Genomic DNA, 18,000 nt, shown 5'->3' on the forward strand with positions numbered 1-18,000 from the left:
TGACAGCATCAACTCATCAAAACCCTGTGTGAACACACCATCGCTTCTTTTGTTTGCAGTTATCACAGTCCCAAGGAAGTCAGAGCATCACCAGAATACAGCAGTTCCATAAAACAGGTTCCTGTGCACCCTAGTGTGGTGTTTTTTTTTTTACCTCGCTTGTACACTGGACAATACACCAACCAAACAGCAACATGATTGTGCGATACAAATACTGTTAACACCGCATAAGCAATAGTGGCCTGAATGGCAATCCCACCGTTGCGGGGGACCGTTAAGTGGTAGCCTAAATGGGAGTCCCTTTGATGGTGAAATATTGTAGTGGCCTTACCTGTGGCAGCCTTTGGTGGAGGCCCCACCATGGCAGTCTAGTCTGGATGCTCAATCTAGTCATTGACTGTGATGCTGAGGCCACTCTAGTGGTAGCCCAACGATGAGGCCCCATCAGTGGTACCATACTTGAAACCCCCTAGCGAGTGGCAGCTTGAACGGAGGTCCTGTAATTGGCAGCCTAGTGTGGAGGCCCACCACTGGAGGACCGAACAGCAGCACCTGCGTGTGATATCCTCACCAGCAACATCCATGCTTGTAAACCTGGAAATGGAGGCAAAGTGGAGGCTTCTCTCGTGGTAACAAAGCGTAGAGACTCTACCAGGAGTAAATGCAAATGTCAGACACACCAGGGGTTACACTGATTCTCTTTTTTATTGAAACTCGCTGCAGTGAAGCACTTCATGTGATGTTATAATGACGGATGGGTTTATTCGACTATTTTACAATATAAAGAGATGCTAAATGTACCACCAAGCTATTTCTTTTAAGAATAGAATTTAGGGGAGGGGAGTATGGGAGACACGTGCAACATGTAAACAAAATAAAAATAAAGGGAGGGGGGTGTACCATGAGAGTTCTGGGATTCTGTACAAAGTCTCAGGGGGTCCATCGTCCATTCACAGTAGTAAACTTGACCAATGAGGCAGGGTCCACAGACAGTGTCTCGGGTGTCCCTTGATTTAAGTATGTACCAGAAGTCACCCTTTGTGTGTTAGTTCACGTTTGCGGTCACACTGTGGGTTTGAGGGTGAGGAGGGCACATATGCGTACCCACAAGTTAGCAGAGGACCACAAAGACTCCTGCACTTCAGCAGCCTGGCCTGTCCATCTTCTAAGGGGTGCCGACTCCCCAAGTCCCACTTCATCAAAACAAGGACCCTATAAGCAGCAATATGGTTTGCCCACCCACTTTGAGAAATCCCATGCAGAACCCCACTTCTGGAATTGTCCCTAGTAAACGCAGGCAGGATTCCCGCCTTTTTTTTCTCTTTGGTATGTGTCGAAGTTGCAAGAGATGCATAGACGCAGCGGTAGGACACGGGGGGCATTGAGATCTTGGGGTGATCCCCTCAGACGCAAAGTTCTCTCGGTCACTTGTTATATAAGATGCGTTTTTGGCAAAGCTGTGAGACAAACTTGCTGTAACAGTTTTCTTTTTTTCTTCAAACCAGTTTAATTAAATATATACTTATATATTTTATTGTTTTTAAACTTTGTCTAATGTTCTTCCAAATCTTTGGAATAGTTTATTTAGCCTCTAAATGTGCGATTTAAAAAATAATCTCTTCTCGCTCCATGCGGTTATGGCTCGGCAGAGGGGCCAGGGTTTGTCAAAAGTTTTAAAGTACAATTTTAAATATATTTATTTTATTATTTTTCATCTTGAAGGTTCCGCTGCAAAGCTGGTTGGGTGTCCACAGCATTGAGATGGAGGTCCATGGGGTCAGGCTGTGGGTCCGCAGAGAAGGGCGGGAGGAAGAGTTCAGGCGTGGGCGGTGAGTCAAACAAGAGACCTCTGGGGTGGTGACCGCAGAGCTGGGCTGCGCGCCCTTTGAAATGAGGTGGTTGGGGTTCCAGCACAGGGGCTTCTAAACCAAGGTGAGGTCAATTAGGAAGACGCCTTTCCAGGTTCACTGAGTCCAACCAAGAAAGGGGGGTTCCCGTTCTCGTGCTTTGGGGAAATGCGGCTGGCGGACATCATGGCGCCGCTGTAAGGCGAGGCCGCGCTCCCCGTAGATGGAGGCCGGATTTCGATCGTGCCCAGCTCACGGTCAGGAGGCCGCAACCCTGGCGGCTGAAGAGGGAAGGCCACAGGGAAGCTTGCCATGTACAGGACCCGGCCAACCCGCTTGGCTACCTGCGGGGAAGAAAGAGAGGAGTGGGTTAAAGGTCAATATGGCAAAACATTGACACTTTTATGCAGACCATAGGTAGTATAAGATACATAACTCGACAATAACAAACATTGCGCATAGCGCAAACAGCTTTATGAATAACCCCCATTGAATCTGGCTTTGCACCGTCGGTAACAGTACAGAACTCCACTGACAGCATTGTGCACGCAAATGCGCTGTGACTTCAAAGCTGTGCCCAGCGCAGTTTTGTGAGTAACACCTACAGAATCTGGCATCACACAGTCAGAATTAGCCGTCGGATAGACTGCCGACTTTGGTGCTGGAAACCAGGGTTCGAGCCTCTGGGTTGCGTCCACATCCTGTGATTCTGGGCAAATCACTTAATCTCACCGTGCCTGAATGTGTAAGTAAATACGGTGCTCATGTAAAGCGCTCCAATACCTTCGGGTCGAGTTCGCGCTATATAAATCTACATTAAAAAAAAAAATCACATCCAACAATCTACACAGCACAACATCCTGCATGGCTTTTCATGGCCTTGTAAATATGGAGTAAGGAAATGCCTTACTCTGCGTGGAAGGGGCGTTCCAGGACAACACCCAAGGTTTTTGACACTAGCCCAGATTTACAACCTAGTGGCAGCATAAAAACCTAACACCTTCCTAAAGCAGGCGTAAGCTCGGTTTTTCCTCTTCGCACATGCAGAACGAAGAAAACGCCTCCTTTGATTGTTTTTGCGCAGGAAGGTCTCCCTTCTTGCAAAAAAACAATCATGCCAACAACACAGACAGACGCCCTTGCTGCATTGGCGCTCAGCTGCAGTTTGTGTGCTGGTGCTGGCAGAAAGGAAAGCGCTGTATATTGTAGATGACAGCGCATCCCTGTCCTTTTATTTTGACGTAGGGCAGCGCCGCTAGAAGGCTTGCAGCGCTGTATTATGCCAAAATACTGTAAATATGTGATCAGTTCTCTTGCCTGGGGGGGCTTGAGTGCTGGCTAGACCGAAAGGCCTTGACCCAGCTAGAATACCGCCTTGAAGTCTCTTCCAGGGACTACAAGGAGGTAGTGTTAACGATCTGCCCCAATCAGGCCCGCCACCCCTGCCCAGGGAGCCCAGCGGTGCCTGGGGTCACCGATGTGTGGGAGGTATGCGTGGGATGGAGTTAGGAGGGGGCATTTTGGAGATACCACTACTTTGGAGAGATGGTGTAGAGAGGTGAGGAGGCAGGAAGGGTCAAGAGATGAAGAGGTAAGGGGTGGGCGGAAGGAGAGGGAGGGTACCAAGAAGAGATAATAAGAAAATATGCGGAAATAGGTGAGAAATGATGAGGGGAGGCGGATGAGGTGGGCAGAATGCAGAGGAGAATATAAAGAGAGGCTGGAGAGAGACACTGGCCGGACCTCCAGGCATTGCAGGCTCCGTCCACATGAGAACACAAGCAACAAGGAGAGTGTTTGCTACCCAAGGATGTCAAACACTAGGATAAATCCGAACTGAATAACAGTGGCCTGAACCTCATTTCACAAGGAGACAAAAGTGCGTGTGTCTGCCCTGGTGTCCCAGGTGACCACGCGGCATAATCTTCTACCGTGTTCGGGTCCTCATGAGAGTTTTACACTGGAAAACTCTAGGCGTCGGTTCAACATCCTGTGATTCTGGACAAATAACTTAATCTACCCAGGAAAAAATATGAATGCGTCCTTGTGTAATGAAACTGGTGATCTGTAAAGCTCTCCAATGCCTTCGGGTCGAGTTCGCGCTACAATGTAAAAAAAAAAAAGCACACTAAAGGTGTGCTCATGTCACTTGGCCACGAAAATGGCGCGCACAGGGTACTGCTGACCAGATCCTGCTTACGCCTGCCCCCTCGGTGCCCCTCCCCCGGCTGCACCGACCTTAGCAACAGAAAGGGAGTGCGAGGGGGAGGGCATATGTTTGTCAGTAAAATATTTAACAACCTCGACTTCATGCCAAATGTTTCCCAGCAGGAGAAGGAGGACGGAGGCATGAAATCCCCACCGAAGGTGTCTGCAGGGCAGAGCCGGCCCCACTTCCCACAAGTCTGGGCGCTTTGGTTTCCTGCCAGCGGGTCCGCAGGGAGCCATTGGCCGACAGCCCTTTCACAGCAGACCTTGTTAAGTGCCAGGGCAGCTGGGAGGGCGAGCAGGCCCTCACAGAGAAGCACAGCTTAGTCCCTGGTACAGCGTGCTACAAGGTCGAAGAGTCCCCCCCTTCCCGCTCCGCCCAAGTACACTGTGTAATCCAATATAGATACGCGCGCACTGTAACCGGACGGGAACCCAAAAGCAGTCCTGAAAAAACAACCCACCTGGGAAATGCCTGCGTGGGGTTGCCAGTCTGGCATTGAGTACACCCTCTGGCAAAGAGTGTCCAAAGGTGCAACGCTCATATACCCTTAGTGGGACCCATACACTGTACTGTGTATTTTTAAGTGTATCTCACCGAATCTTCACATTTGCACTCTTGTACATGTTTAAGGGTATCTCACCGAATCTTAACATTTGTACTTTAGTATACGTTTAAGGGTATCTCACCGAATCTTCACATTTGCACTCTTGTACACGTTTAAGGGTATCTCACCGAATCTTCACATTTGTACTTTAGTATACGTTTAAGGGTATCTCACCAAATCTTCACATTTGTACTCTTGTGTATGTTTAAGGGTATGGCACTGAATCTTCACATTTGTACTCTTGTCCGTGTTTATGGGTATCTCACCGAATCTTCACATTTGTACTTTAGTATACGTTTAAGGGTATCTCACCGAATCTTCACATTTGTACTCTTGTGCATGTTTAATGGTATGGCAATGAATCTTCACATTTGTACTCTTGTGCATGTTTAAGGGTATGGCACTGAATCTTCACATTTGTACTCTTGTGCACGTTTAAGGGTATCTCGCTGAATCTTCACATTTGTACTCTTGTGCATGTTTAAGGGTATCTCACTGAATCTTCACATTTGCACTCTTGTACATGTTTAAGGGTATCTCACTCAATCTTCACATTTGTACTTTAGTATACGTTTAAGGGTATCTCACCGAATCTTCACATTTGTACTTTAGTATACGTTTAAGGGTATCTCACCGAATCTTCACATTTGTACTCTTGTGCATGTTTAATGGTATGGCAATGAATCTTCACATTTGTACTCTTGTGCATGTTTAATGGTATGGCAATGAATCTTCACATTTGTACTCTTGTGCATGTTTAAGGGTATGGCACTGAATCTTCACATTTGTACTCTTGTGCACGTTTAAGGGTATCTCGCTGAATCTTCACATTTGTACTCTTGTGCATGTTTAAGGGTATCTCACTGAATCTTCACATTTGCACTCTTGTACATGTTTAAGGGTATCTCACTCAATCTTCACATTTGTACTTTAGTATACGTTTAAGGGTATCTCACTGAATCTTCACATTTGTACTTTAGTATACGTTTAAGGGTATCTCACCGAATCTTCACATTTGTACTCTTGTGCATGTTTAAGGGTATGGTACTGAATCTTCACATTTGCACTCTTGTACATGTTTAAGGGTATCTCACCTAATCTTCACATTTGTACTTTAGTATACGTTTAAGGGTATCTCCTCGAATCTTCACATTTGCACTCTTGTACATGTTTAAGGGTATCTCACCTAATCTTCACATTTGTACTTTAGTATACGTTTAAGGGTATCTCCCCGAATCTTCACATTTGTACTCTTGTATATGTTTAAGGGTATCTCACCGAATCTTCACATTTGTACTTTAGTATACGTTTAAGGGTATCTCACCGAATCTTCACATTTGCACTCTTGTACATGTTTAAGGGTATCTCACTAAATCTTCACATTTGTACTTTAGTATATGTTTAAGGGTATCTCACCGAATCTTCACATTTGTACTCTTGTGCATGTTTAAGGGGATGGCACTGAATCTTCACATTTGTACTCTTGTACGTCTGTGTACTCCCATTCTGCCATTTGTATGCCACAGTTTACTTACAAATGTCCACCTGTGTCTCAATGAGGTTACTACATAAAGCACACTGCCACCCCTTCGACCACTGCCATATAGAAATAATTAAATTGAACACAAGTGTATGCCTCTTTCATCTGTCTGCTCCACCCCATGCCTAAGTGCAGACACAAGTGCATTTACTGCCACAAACTTAGCCTCACACCCGACACCAAGATGCTTCTCACACACTCCCCAATATAAACCCCCCAGTCTACCAACTCTGTGCAGCAAACGGAGCAGCCGCTTACTCGACCCCTAGTAGTGCTTTGTCTAGGCTGCGAAGTGTCACGCAATTTGTGTAACAGAGCCAAAGTACTTCATGAGGCCTTGTTTTGTGTCAGCTTACCTGTGCCCTGATCTTCAAGGCCGGCCCCAGCTTCAGCCCCATGTTGTTCAGTAAGTGCTCTTCGGTCAGCAGGGGTAAGGTTTCGCCATCGATTGCCTGCTCTCGGAATACCTGTGTTGGGAAGAGGGGGGTGTTACTGGGTGCAGCAGGTAGACCCACGGATGCATCTACAGGTACTATAGACAGATGACGCAATGCCTAATGCAAGTTCAGCGCGAATACCTGAACAATGACGTACATATCCACCACTTGCACACACCTGTAAACCACTTACACAGACCTGTACAGTGCTAGTACAGGCACACGATTTTAAGGTGTACTGGCTCTGTGAAGGCTGCATGCCCACCTCCTATAAATACCTCCACAGTGCAGTATATCTACCATTGACACGCTGTAGTAACAGGACGGAATTTAAGCCCCTGTGCAATGCAGAACGTGTGCAGCTCTCACAGACAGCAGTATAGTGTCGGGTATGTGTAAAGCGCTGCACGCCATTGGATGTTTTTCTTCTGACAAGTGAGTTCCTTTCTCGAGGCTAAGTTGCTCAGATGTAGGCCTATTTCGACTTGGGTTAAGCCAAGCTTCAATGCTGCAGATACTCACTGCACCCACTCCCATGGGGTGGTGTGTGCTCTCTTTTGCACCTTAGCTGTGGCCCACCTTGAGCCGACCCCCCTCCTCCTGAGAATCATTCCTGGGATGATACAACAGTGCTGTGGGTCCTCTCAATATGCCCCCCCCCCACCCCCTTTCAGATGAGTCCTGTTGACCTGGTCCCTAAAAGGTGCCCACAACCTGTCCTCGAGATGGACCCAAATGGCAGCTTTGCTATCAATTATCATCCTCACCCACTGTAGTGAACCCTGCATCTCCACTCGTGTTTGAGCCCCCCACTATCGTAAAACCAAACAAAAAAATCCCGTTAAGCAGACCCCCCAAATGTTATGTAACAAGCGACTGCTCTCTCCTGTGAAGTCCGATAACAGCGTGGACCCTGCGGCAGCCCACTCTTTATTTATGTCCACCAAAAGTTTTCTGGATCACAGTGGTAGTCAGGGCACAAGTCCTAAAAAGCATTGGCATAGCCAATAGGTCTCGCCTTTGGGACCTTATAAGTGTTTAGCCATGCAACAGTTGCATAACTAAACACTTATAAGGTCCCAAAAGCGAGACCTATTGGCTATGCCAATGCTTGTTTTAACTGCTGCAATCTATTGAAGCCTCACGGAGAACATCAAAGCGGCCGTGCGGCCGCGAAAGTGAAAGTAATAGCGGTAAAGCGCGACGCGCGTGCGCCCATGCACTGTAGGTCTAGGCTGGCCTGGTAGCACTTTTTGGAGCCCTCACAAAATGTCTCGCCAGACCAGCGCATGCGCTGGGTCAGGCGAGACCTAAAAAAGAAGTGGGGGGACGCTGTTGTTACGACAGGAAGTGACGTCACGAAAGTTGGCTTGCACCATCAGACTCATTGCCTCCACTCGCTCACCCCTTAGATGCGATTGCATCAGAGAAGCCAGCGCATGAGCAGCGTTCTGACTGAGCTCCGATCTCGCCCCAGAGAGGCCAAAGAGTGAATGTGTGGCTCCAGTTATCAAGCTCCCAGTAAAATCAGTGGGGGGACGCCGTCCACCCGCGTGGTACCCCGACTTGAGCCCTGGTGGTAGCCCCCTCCCTCCCTTGAGCAAGCCCCTCCTTACGGCTGTGAACCCTACAGGAGCTTTGCCCCGAACCCCCGTTTTCGCGGATCCCAGCACCCCTCATGTTTGAGGTAAGCTAACTTTGCAGGGTGCTCCTTCCCATGTCGCCCTAACACCCACAACCCCTTTTACTTTTAAACCCAAATACTCCCAATAATTGGACTCGGCCTCACCTAGTATTTTAGATCCAAAACATCCTCCCCCCACGGTTTGAGTACCCCACTATTGAAACCAAAAGATTTCCTCCTGCCACCCCCCTGATACTTGAGTTTACCCCCACATGTTCTGGACCAAAGGGACTCCCTTCCCCGGGCGAGCTCCCAGCCCTTTGAGTTAAGGCGTCGTGTCCTTTTTATTAGGACAGGAGTGACTGCAGCTCCCGCGGGTTGTGCATAATGATAGGACTAGTCACCCCCACATAACACCCCTCCCTCCGTGGTGAGATCTGTCCTTCGTGCCCCTGTCAAGAGGCTCCATAGTGATGTCACCCCTAAAGGTGTTTCCAGGGTAGGGTGACCTGCCGTCCCGGATTTGACAGGATGGTCCCGGGTTTTCACCAGCTGTCCGGGCCGATTTCAAGAAAATTAGCTCATGTCTCGGTTTTCAGAGAGGGTAGTTTGAGAACAGAGGAAGGTGTTTTTTTAAGTTTTACAGCGCAGGGATAGTTAGCAGTTGTTTCAAGAACGCAATTTAATTCACAGGAAAGCTACTGGGTTTCAAAATGACATTTTATGTATCTTCTTACTGTCTGTTCTGTAATTCTGTGCTGAGGAGCGCTCGCTTTAAGTAAAATTGTAGTCCATCTTCTATTTTGTGAAATGTCCCGGTTTGTGCTTTAAAATTCTGGTCCCCTATTCCAGGGGCGCTGAGAGCCGCCTCTGCCCTTGCATAGGGTAGGAGTTGCTCGGGGTCTGACTCTACACCTCGCCGCTCCCCCTGGGTGAGGGCCTCGGGCGGGGCCCTCCCCAGCGCTCCGCGGTGTGGTGGGCCCGGCGGGCGCCCCCCTTCATGGGCCCAGCAGGCCTGCAGATCCGAGCTCTGTCCTTTCCCCGCCCTCTTCCCAGCAGGTCTTGGATGCGGGTCAGGCGAGGCTGACTCCGGGCCTGGAACGCATTACTAGCCGGGCTGTGTGTGAAGCATGCGGGCCGCCGCTCTCCCTTCCTTCCGGTGAGACTTGAACACACAAACAGTTGACCGGGGTTCACACATGGCCCACACAGGTCTTACGCTCCCTCCCACCCCGCGTGGCAGGAGACGAAAACCCAAACTCAAAAACACACGTGTACGCTCCAGCCGGCCTGTCAGAAAACATCCAATCCAACACACGAGCACACACCGCACCAAGGAACGCAGTCACGCCCGACTCACCTACACAGACAAATTTAACACACTTACAACACGCACGCACGCACACACACGCCTCTACCCCTCCTTCCCGCACACAGCCACATTCATGAGCCCGCGGCCTCCGGGTGGAAGCCGCGCATGCAGGTGGTTTTAATGAAGCGTGTCATGATCGGATTAGCACCATGCTAGGGGGAAGGAAAAACGACAACCAGTCCACCGCGCCGTGTGCTGTGCGCACTGCCCCCCCCCCCCCCACTGCCCCCCCCCCCCACCCCCCCGCCTTCAGGTGCCCCACGGCTAACCCCGTACAGGGAGTCAGTCTGCTTTGGAGTGGAACAAACAATGGCAAAGCCAATTGGCCTGGTTTGCATTTTCACTCACGTTTAAAATATTTAAAAAGCCTGCTGCAGACAATACACAAAACAAAAACTGATCTTCACGTGTCATAATTCAGTTTGCTTTTAAGATAAAAAAAAAGATTATCGTGCATTTCAATGCAAGCGCTCCCTATAAGAGAGAATGGTGCACCAAAGACACAGCGTGTGATAAGAGAGGCATCATGTGATGAGAGAGAAGTGCGCTTCTGGACGGAGCAGTTGTACTATCAAGCCAGGCATGAAAAGAGGCGGATGCCAGCCTGACCACCGGGGGCTGCCAAGGGTTAGCACAGGAGGGGTCTGGTCAGAATCTGGCACATAGGGGTGTCTTTAGGCCCCTCCAACACATTTTCTTTCTACCTTCTCTTCACCCTGTCCATACATGGTCTCCAACTTTACCTGTGCTTTTCCAACGAGTTCTAAGCCTGCCTCAGGTGTTTGCAATGTCTCCATATTGACTTCAGAGGGCGGTACTTTGGGAACCACACACAGGTTTGAGGCAAGGGCCTGGGTGAAATTGGTCCGGAGTGAAATTTAGAAACATTTCACCCATCTGTGTATCTTTGGCACGTGACTGGGGGCCAAGACTCTCCCAGAAAGCATTCTTTCTACTGAAGAGGCAAAGAAAGGGCTGACCCACATCACACAACTGGATTTCCATCTTCCATTGTGACGAGCTTCTCAACCAAACGTACTGAACACAGTTCACATCAAGCAAGACACACAACAGTGTAGTGGAGGGTAACACAAAACCGAAGGCGGAGTCTAGAGGGCGCCTGCTTGATATACGAGAGTCGGGAGTAGAAGAGAAGAACCGCCTTCCACCTCAGGGAAGTTGTGTTTGGAGGTTCTCTTGTAGGTGCCTATGCGGAGTGTGAGTGGTAATTAGGAAAAAATGTTTTGAGTCTCGAGAAGATATAGGGTGACGGATGTGGAGATGTGTTCAGGCTGAAGCGATCCCACTGGAGCAGGGCCAAGACGGGTTTGCATGTGGTTGCCCCCATCTTGAGGGGCGCAGTGGGTGAATCAAGATGCTGGGATGCGGTCCTAGCGACTACCAGTGGCTGAGACTACTGCAAGTGTTCCACCCATCAGCTTTTTTTTTGTTTTGAAGTGGTGGTGGATTCATGATAGGTGCCCAGGATATGTGGAGGTACGGTAAAAAGGGCGAGGACCAACTTAACAGGAGCTTGAGGAACTGTAGACACCTGCTGGTGTCTGCAGCGTGAAGTGTGTTCTGGAAAGCCATAAAAGGGCAAAAGCATGTATTTTGTGACTGACTGCACAGGAGTTGGGAGGCGGAGGAAGCGGTTGCAACAGTCTAGCTGAGTACCAGAGTGTTAATCAGGAAGACGACAGAGTAGAAGGCGAAAGTGGGCAAATTTCACAGATGTTGAACAGATCACATTTGAGGTGATGAAAGCAGACTGCCTCTTTGCAGTGTGAAAAGAAACCTGGAGGATACAGGATGCAGGGCCAAGGGGGATGCGGAAGGACAGAAAGGAGATGGAATCACTTCTGGAGCAGAGGAAGGGGAGAAGTTGTTGATCTAGGTATTGGCAAGATTAACCATCAAGACGCGGCAGTGAGCCAGACGTGCAAGCAGAAATATAGCCAGCATGCAGGCTTGAAGTCAGACTGAGAGGGAGGAAAAGAGATCTGGAAATTATGTCTCCAAAGGAGGTTTCTTATAAGGAGCAGATGAGAGGGCCCGAGACTGAGCCCTGGGGGGGACACTCACTGATATTGAGCAGAGAGGGTACTGAGACACTGAGCAGGGTATATCTGCAAGGTAAGGACAGAGCCAAGAGAGTGCAGGACCACTGATTCTCATGTCTGTCAAACTGCGCACCTGAGCCCCATCCACTCACCTAAGCACAACCCAGGAGTCATTGGTACAACCTTATGGCCAATCACTAGCATTTACTCCAGCACTGCTTCACTCACCTAAGAATAACGTCATAGCAACTTGACTGACCGTACTCTGGCCCATCCGAGTGCACAAAGCAAACACAAGGAGATAATGGACGGAGTGTTGAACATTGCAAGCACTCACCCCCAGTCAACTGATCTGGGTTTAATCCATCATCATTCTTTAGCTCACTCCGCCATCCCAGTTCAGACATGGCCATATGCAAATCAGTCTGACCCTGTGCCTCATGGGAACAGTCCAGCCCGAACTGCCAAGCCAGGTCTTCCCTGGACCGGAAACAAGCATCTTGGGACCGGTTTCTGGCTAATCAGCCGTCATCAGGCAGATTAGCTTGAATCCAGTGGTAAAGTGAGCACGGGACCCACGTCTGGGCATACCCTGCCAACTTAGGGCGAACAAAGCAAACACAAGGAGTTGATGGACGGAGTGTGCTCTCCATGCCACTGGAATCAAGCTATCTTGGCTGAAGAGGGGTGAAACCACGAAACCGGTTCTAGGATGCTCGTGTCCAGTCCAGGGAGGACCTGGCTTGGCAGTTCGGGCTGTTCCCATGAGGCACAGGGTCAAGACTGATTTGCATATGGCTTGGTTCAAACTGGAACGGCATGGTGAGCAAAAAAACGATGGATTTAGGCCCAGATCTCTGTACTGGTATGACATTGTTCTACATTCTGTCCATCAACTTATTTTTCCATCTGAGTGCACCCCATCATCACGCACCTCAGTGCACCGCCAACACTCTACTCATCTAAAAATAACCCTTAAACTCTCAGCTGACTGTACCCCTACTCATGAGTACGTCCCCAATGTTAGTTAAGTGAACCCCAGCTCCCCACCACTTGCATAAGTAAAACCTATAGCCACACTTGCATCGCTGCAACCTCGCTCACCTGAGCTCGTCCCCATAGTCACTTACCTGAGTGTACTCTGCACAGCCCGCCAAACCGCTCACGAAGCTGCACACCTCATCCACTGTCCATTTACTGATGTCCTCTAGGGCCGGACTCTCCTCTCCGTCCATGAAGAGCCCTCCCATAGCGCCTGGGGAGAGAGAGAGGGGTTAATTAAATCCCCATATGCTAAAGTCAAGCACATCACCCATCCAGCCACACATCCTATTTAATGACCCATCCCTCCAGGCTTACTGGGGCGGGTGTACCGAGGGGGTAGAGAGCTTGCTCCAGGAGGTTGAGATCTCAAGAGAGGGGTCTCTTTCCTACAAAAGGTCTACTTGGTGTGTGGGTGTTCTCTTGGAGGTCCCACTTAGGTGCGGGGGGAGCAGATTCTACCTCCTAGAAGTCTCCTGTGTGGCTGGGGCCACCAACAACAGTGAACTCTAGGGGGAGGCCCAAACTCCAGGTCATTATGGACGCTCTCTCCAGTTCTGAACTTATAACCTACAAATCATTCTTTCAAGGTGTGTTGGTTAACGTTGTTCAATAGAATCAAAGCAGGACTACCACACCAAGAATGCATCAAGTGATCAATCAAAGGTAATGTTGTTGAAGCAGGTGGTTACCCTAACGAATGCTCTTCATTTACGCAGTGGAGCTCAACCAGTATGATGTTATCTTACAACGCACTTTACGCAGGGCTTTAAGTTGGCCGGGTCTCACCGGGTCTGAGCACCAGCAGTTTTTTAAAGGGGGCCTCGAAACGGGTCTCTATCGGGCTCTGTTTTGTGCCCTGGCAAAGGCGGTCCTTTTTTCCTGGACTGCAGTGACAGCAGGCACATCGATGTCCGCTGCTCACTTCTCCCTAGTGGAGAAGTTACGGCATGACGTCATACCAGGTGAGCGTTGTAGGGGAAGGGAAACCTTTTAAAGAGTCATTTTGTCTCTGGATTTCCCTTCTCGTTTTGAAACTCAGCAGCAGCAACATTGTCGTGGTGTCACCAGGGCTTTAAGTGGAAGCTTTTTCAATATTATATACAAGCCATAGTTGCTGCTTATTTATCTTATGCAACTAACAACCATTGACAAAGCCAATAGTCCTGACTTGTTGTAGGTATGATGTTATTTGTTGTGTATCAAATATCTAGATGCAATAACAGAAACAGCGAAACAAGTCAGGCGGCACACTATGCTAAGCACAGATTTTTAGTTTAAGTGTTTTTAAGCCACGCCCTTAATTACATTGGCCACGCCCCTTTGCGAGACCCTCCAGTTTTTTCATATCACCTAAAGCCCTGACTTTACAGCACCCAACAAGCACTTGAAAGCACAGAGGGGAGAGTGGCCAGATGAGAGGAAAGAAAGAAGCGAGAGAGAATAGAAACAGTGCATTTTCACTGCAATGATCTTGACTGAAATGCTTTTATTTCGCTAGAACGAGCAAACGGTATTATGAGCACTCAACCTGGCCGGGATGGACGGAGTCGAGAAACACTAAGGGGGCAGAAGAACTAAGGAGTGGAAAGAATGTATACATTTTTGGGTGTAGCAGTGAGCGGAATCAGTGCCTGGCACAGCATGCTATCCACAGATAAGTGGATGAAGAGAGCTGATCAGGAGTCCTGTATTTATTATATATGTATGTATTTTTGTATATATATATATATATATATATATATATATATATATATATATATATACATATATATATATATATATATTATTTTTAAAGAAAAAAACATGAGTCCTAAATGGCAACTAAAGAAAGCTGTGTCTAGGCCATGTCTAAAATGGCCCAAGCTAGGTCTTCGAGGCTATCCACGAACAAGTCTGAAAAGCACACTTCCTTTTGTGTGGGGATTACTGTTTAGCTTGCAATCCATATACAACATGGACAGTTTGAGAAACACAACACCCTGATCAGAGGTACCTGCCCTCACAGGCCGGAGATGTCTTGACTGGTGTCCAGGAGAGAAACAGCCTCTGATCACTTTGTGAAGGAAGCTTCCAAGAAGACTGCACACTAAGTGGACGCGAGTGGTGTGTTCAGTTTCAGAGAAGTTGTACTGTCAGGGTCAAAGGTACAGCATGTGGAGAGATGGGCAGGGTCCTTAGGGTCTGAGGCTAGGACGCAACTTTCCCACTCGAAGACGCAAGGGGCAGGATAAAAAGTTTGAATTACAGGAGTCTTTCTCCACTTCCAAATCTAGACCACATGGGGAGGATAGCCAGTGAGGCAATGCGTCAGAGCGAAGTCATGATAATACGACCACCAGTGGTAGGTCCTAAAGGAGAGTTGTATGGGTGAGGTAAGAGAGGATTTTATTACCGCCTTGGAAACTACGGATGACCCTCGATGACAGCAATGTAAGTGACGTCATGTGTCAGAGCACAGAGAATTTTTGTTTTGTAAGCCAATATGATAGCCAAGTGTAACCTTGAGCCACCCGGGCAGATTCCCAACTGTTAAAGACCTCAGCTACCGTCACCCGTGAACACACCCAAAAATGCTCGGGACAGGCAGACTTTTCAGATGACAAGCTCGATTGACATGTTTATTCTTGCATTATCCCTGGTTTCTAACTAGAGCCTAAACAGAGGCCCGTGCAGCTAGGCACAGCAGCGAGGCAGCTATATATATAGTGAAAGTATTGGAAGTTGAAAGATTATGCTGCTCAGACAGAGGGGGAACCTACCAGACCACAGACTTTGTCTGGCTATATCCAGTTTAGCCCCTCTCACAGCAGCATGGGGTTCCCCAGAAAGCCTGGCAAGGAGTTTTTAAGTCTTGGCTATAGACAACTTTCGCTGCCTGTAGGAAGATCTATTGTTTCCAAGATACTTAGAGGTGCGGGTTGGGCCCGCCCCTTGCTCTTCCTTACTGGCTGGCTTTGTTTTCCCTCTCAGTTGTCTGCTCCTGACCTTGTTCCTGAGTCTGTTTCGCCCAGGAGCATTTCTGTATCACAGAGTGCAGACTGCATGAGTTGTATCCTTCCACTGCCTACTTGACAGGACTCTCCTTTTATTTTACTTTCACCAATCACTGCACGTTTCCTTCATCTGCCCATTCGATACATTTTTGAGACGAGGGGATGTCTCAAACCTGTCACCCATATAAAGAAGAAAGTACTGCTTTAAAAGCATGTTCTTTCCAGATAGATTTTTAGACAGCGAAAAGCAGGATTCCCTGAAGCTGAGCCCGAAATGCAGAACTATCCAAGTCCATGCGACCACATAGGAAGCTAGGCCGGCCCACACACTGCCGGACCACAGGGCCTCGTTGGTGGGGGAGGGCAGACCCATCACTTCTAGGAGGTGTAAGGCACTAATTGTACTACCAGCAGCCTAACCCTGGATCTGCTCCTAAAATGCCCCATTAATGCACACCTCTCCATTGCTTACCTGGTAGGTTTGTGGTATATACATTTCCATAGAATTCTACATCTTTCATACTATCCTTTCCCGCCCGTCAGTGGAATCAGTCAGAAGAACCGTGTCCCATGCAATAATATCTGCCCGGTCTCTCAGTGCATGGCCGCATGCCCCACCGCACAGACCCCCCTCCCTTATCGCGGCCTGTGCAGGCTGCGCCGTGGACGGACCCGCATTAATTGGACTGCGTCTGACCGATCGATATATCGATTTCCGTCTCCGGCGCACTCAGTCCTTCGCTGCCTCCCTGGGGCAGGAGGCCCCCGCTCCGAGAACAAGGTCAGACAGGAGAGTGGTTGACAGGATCTGACTGGTGTTGGCGAGGGGGCTGACAGCTCCCGTCCTCCCGTGAACCGCCCCCCCTCCCTGGAGAGAGGGGGGGGGGCAGATGGAACGCTGCCCCGCGCAGGCTAGCCTCGCTCGGGAGGCAGAGGGCTGCCTGCGCCCTGCAGGTCTCCCTTACAGAGGCACTCAGTGGTCTTCCGCCCCCCCCCTTTATTCCACCCCCAAGTGCTTTCAGGAAATGTAAATCAAAAATCCATCCTGCAAGTAACAGGGCCCATTCACAAGCTAGTAGTAACTTAACATATAACAGAAAGCTTGAGTCCAGTCGCCAAAACCTAGACTGCATAAGACACCCACGGGTCCCACTGACCCACACCCCTCCAAAACAGAACGCCACCACAACTTAAGCCTATGCCATCCGGTTAATCTCAGTGATTGGTATGCCAACGTCTGGTCACAACACGAAACGCACGTCTGTAAAATGTGTATACTAATTTGTTGAGAGGCACAAAAGGAATTTTAAATCAGTATAAAATGTCCATATAAATTGTTTGAAAAATGATATCATCAGAAGATCACAGATAAATTAAGACCTCTACACGGAAACGTTTATCCAATGCCCATCTTCACAGAAAATGCAATTAATAGTTAAATATTATATCCCCTGCCATTCCTACCTGTGCTGATGCAATTATGTTTTGAAGAAGAAAATGCAATTAACAGTTACATATAATTTATCACCTCCCCTGCCATTCATACCTGGGCTGATGCAATTATGTTTTGAAGATATAAAGACAATGTCTGAGCTAGGCAAAGCCAAGAATAAATACACATGAAATGAAAAGTTACTTTTACATAGAACGTCTGATTATCGGATGCCAGCCTGATCACAAAGTGCAACTGTCCAGCACCCCCCCGACCCACTGGATACCAGTCTGGTCACCAAGAGACAAGTTACACTGTAGACATCTCACGCTCCCTTTGCACAACTGGCTCACCAGTGAGCTGCTGTATATGGCTCATGTCTGTTTACATACTTGTCTCACCAATGGGTTCTCTTATACAGCATATGCTTTGAATAATGTATCCGTCGCACTGATGAGGTAGTATTAACAGCAAGAGGCTTCACTTTGACTGTATGTGTCATCAGTCGTAGGGGGTGGTACGGGGCATCTGTACGTCGGGGCTCACTGAGGACCACTTCTCATCATCTCACTGACATCAGCTCCTGAAGTGCAAATGAAATCTGCACCTCTCCTCTCAGCCCCTCAAAAGTCTCCCTTTGCTACTTCACGGCTACTCTCACCCCCTCATGTAGTCTTTCGATGGTTCGTCTCTAACTCTCCCAACAAGCAAACCTCTCCTCTAAATTCGGAATCTGTTCACTCCAGTTTCACATGCCCTTTCTGAAATTATCCCCTCCCCATCACTGAATCATCAGTGACTGTCTCCTATCGCTGGGTACCATCTCTCCCAT

The 18,000-nt window shown here is 48.6% G+C and overlaps 1 protein-coding gene across 6 annotated transcripts in view; it reads right to left on the reverse strand.

Moving 5' to 3' along the window:
- Window positions 1–686: 686 nt before the first annotated feature.
- Window positions 687–18,000, reverse strand: part of SAMD11 (sterile alpha motif domain containing 11) — a 250,260-nt gene continuing 232,946 nt past the window's right edge. For all 6 annotated transcript variants that reach the window (XM_085609682.1, XM_085609681.1, XM_085609683.1 and 3 more), the window contains exons 12-14: window positions 12,830–12,954; window positions 6,560–6,670; window positions 687–2,191 (exon numbers count right to left, since the gene is read on the reverse strand). In XM_085609682.1, coding sequence (XP_085465808.1) covers window positions 1,943–2,191; window positions 6,560–6,670; window positions 12,830–12,954 — 485 coding nt within the window. In that variant the 3' untranslated portion in view covers window positions 687–1,942. The remainder of the gene's footprint in view (window positions 2,192–6,559; window positions 6,671–12,829; window positions 12,955–18,000) is intronic.

The sequence above is a fragment of the Triturus cristatus genome, chromosome 1_2 (assembly GCF_964204655.1).
Source record: "Triturus cristatus chromosome 1_2, aTriCri1.1, whole genome shotgun sequence".
NCBI classification, from domain to species: domain Eukaryota; kingdom Metazoa; phylum Chordata; class Amphibia; order Caudata; family Salamandridae; genus Triturus; species Triturus cristatus.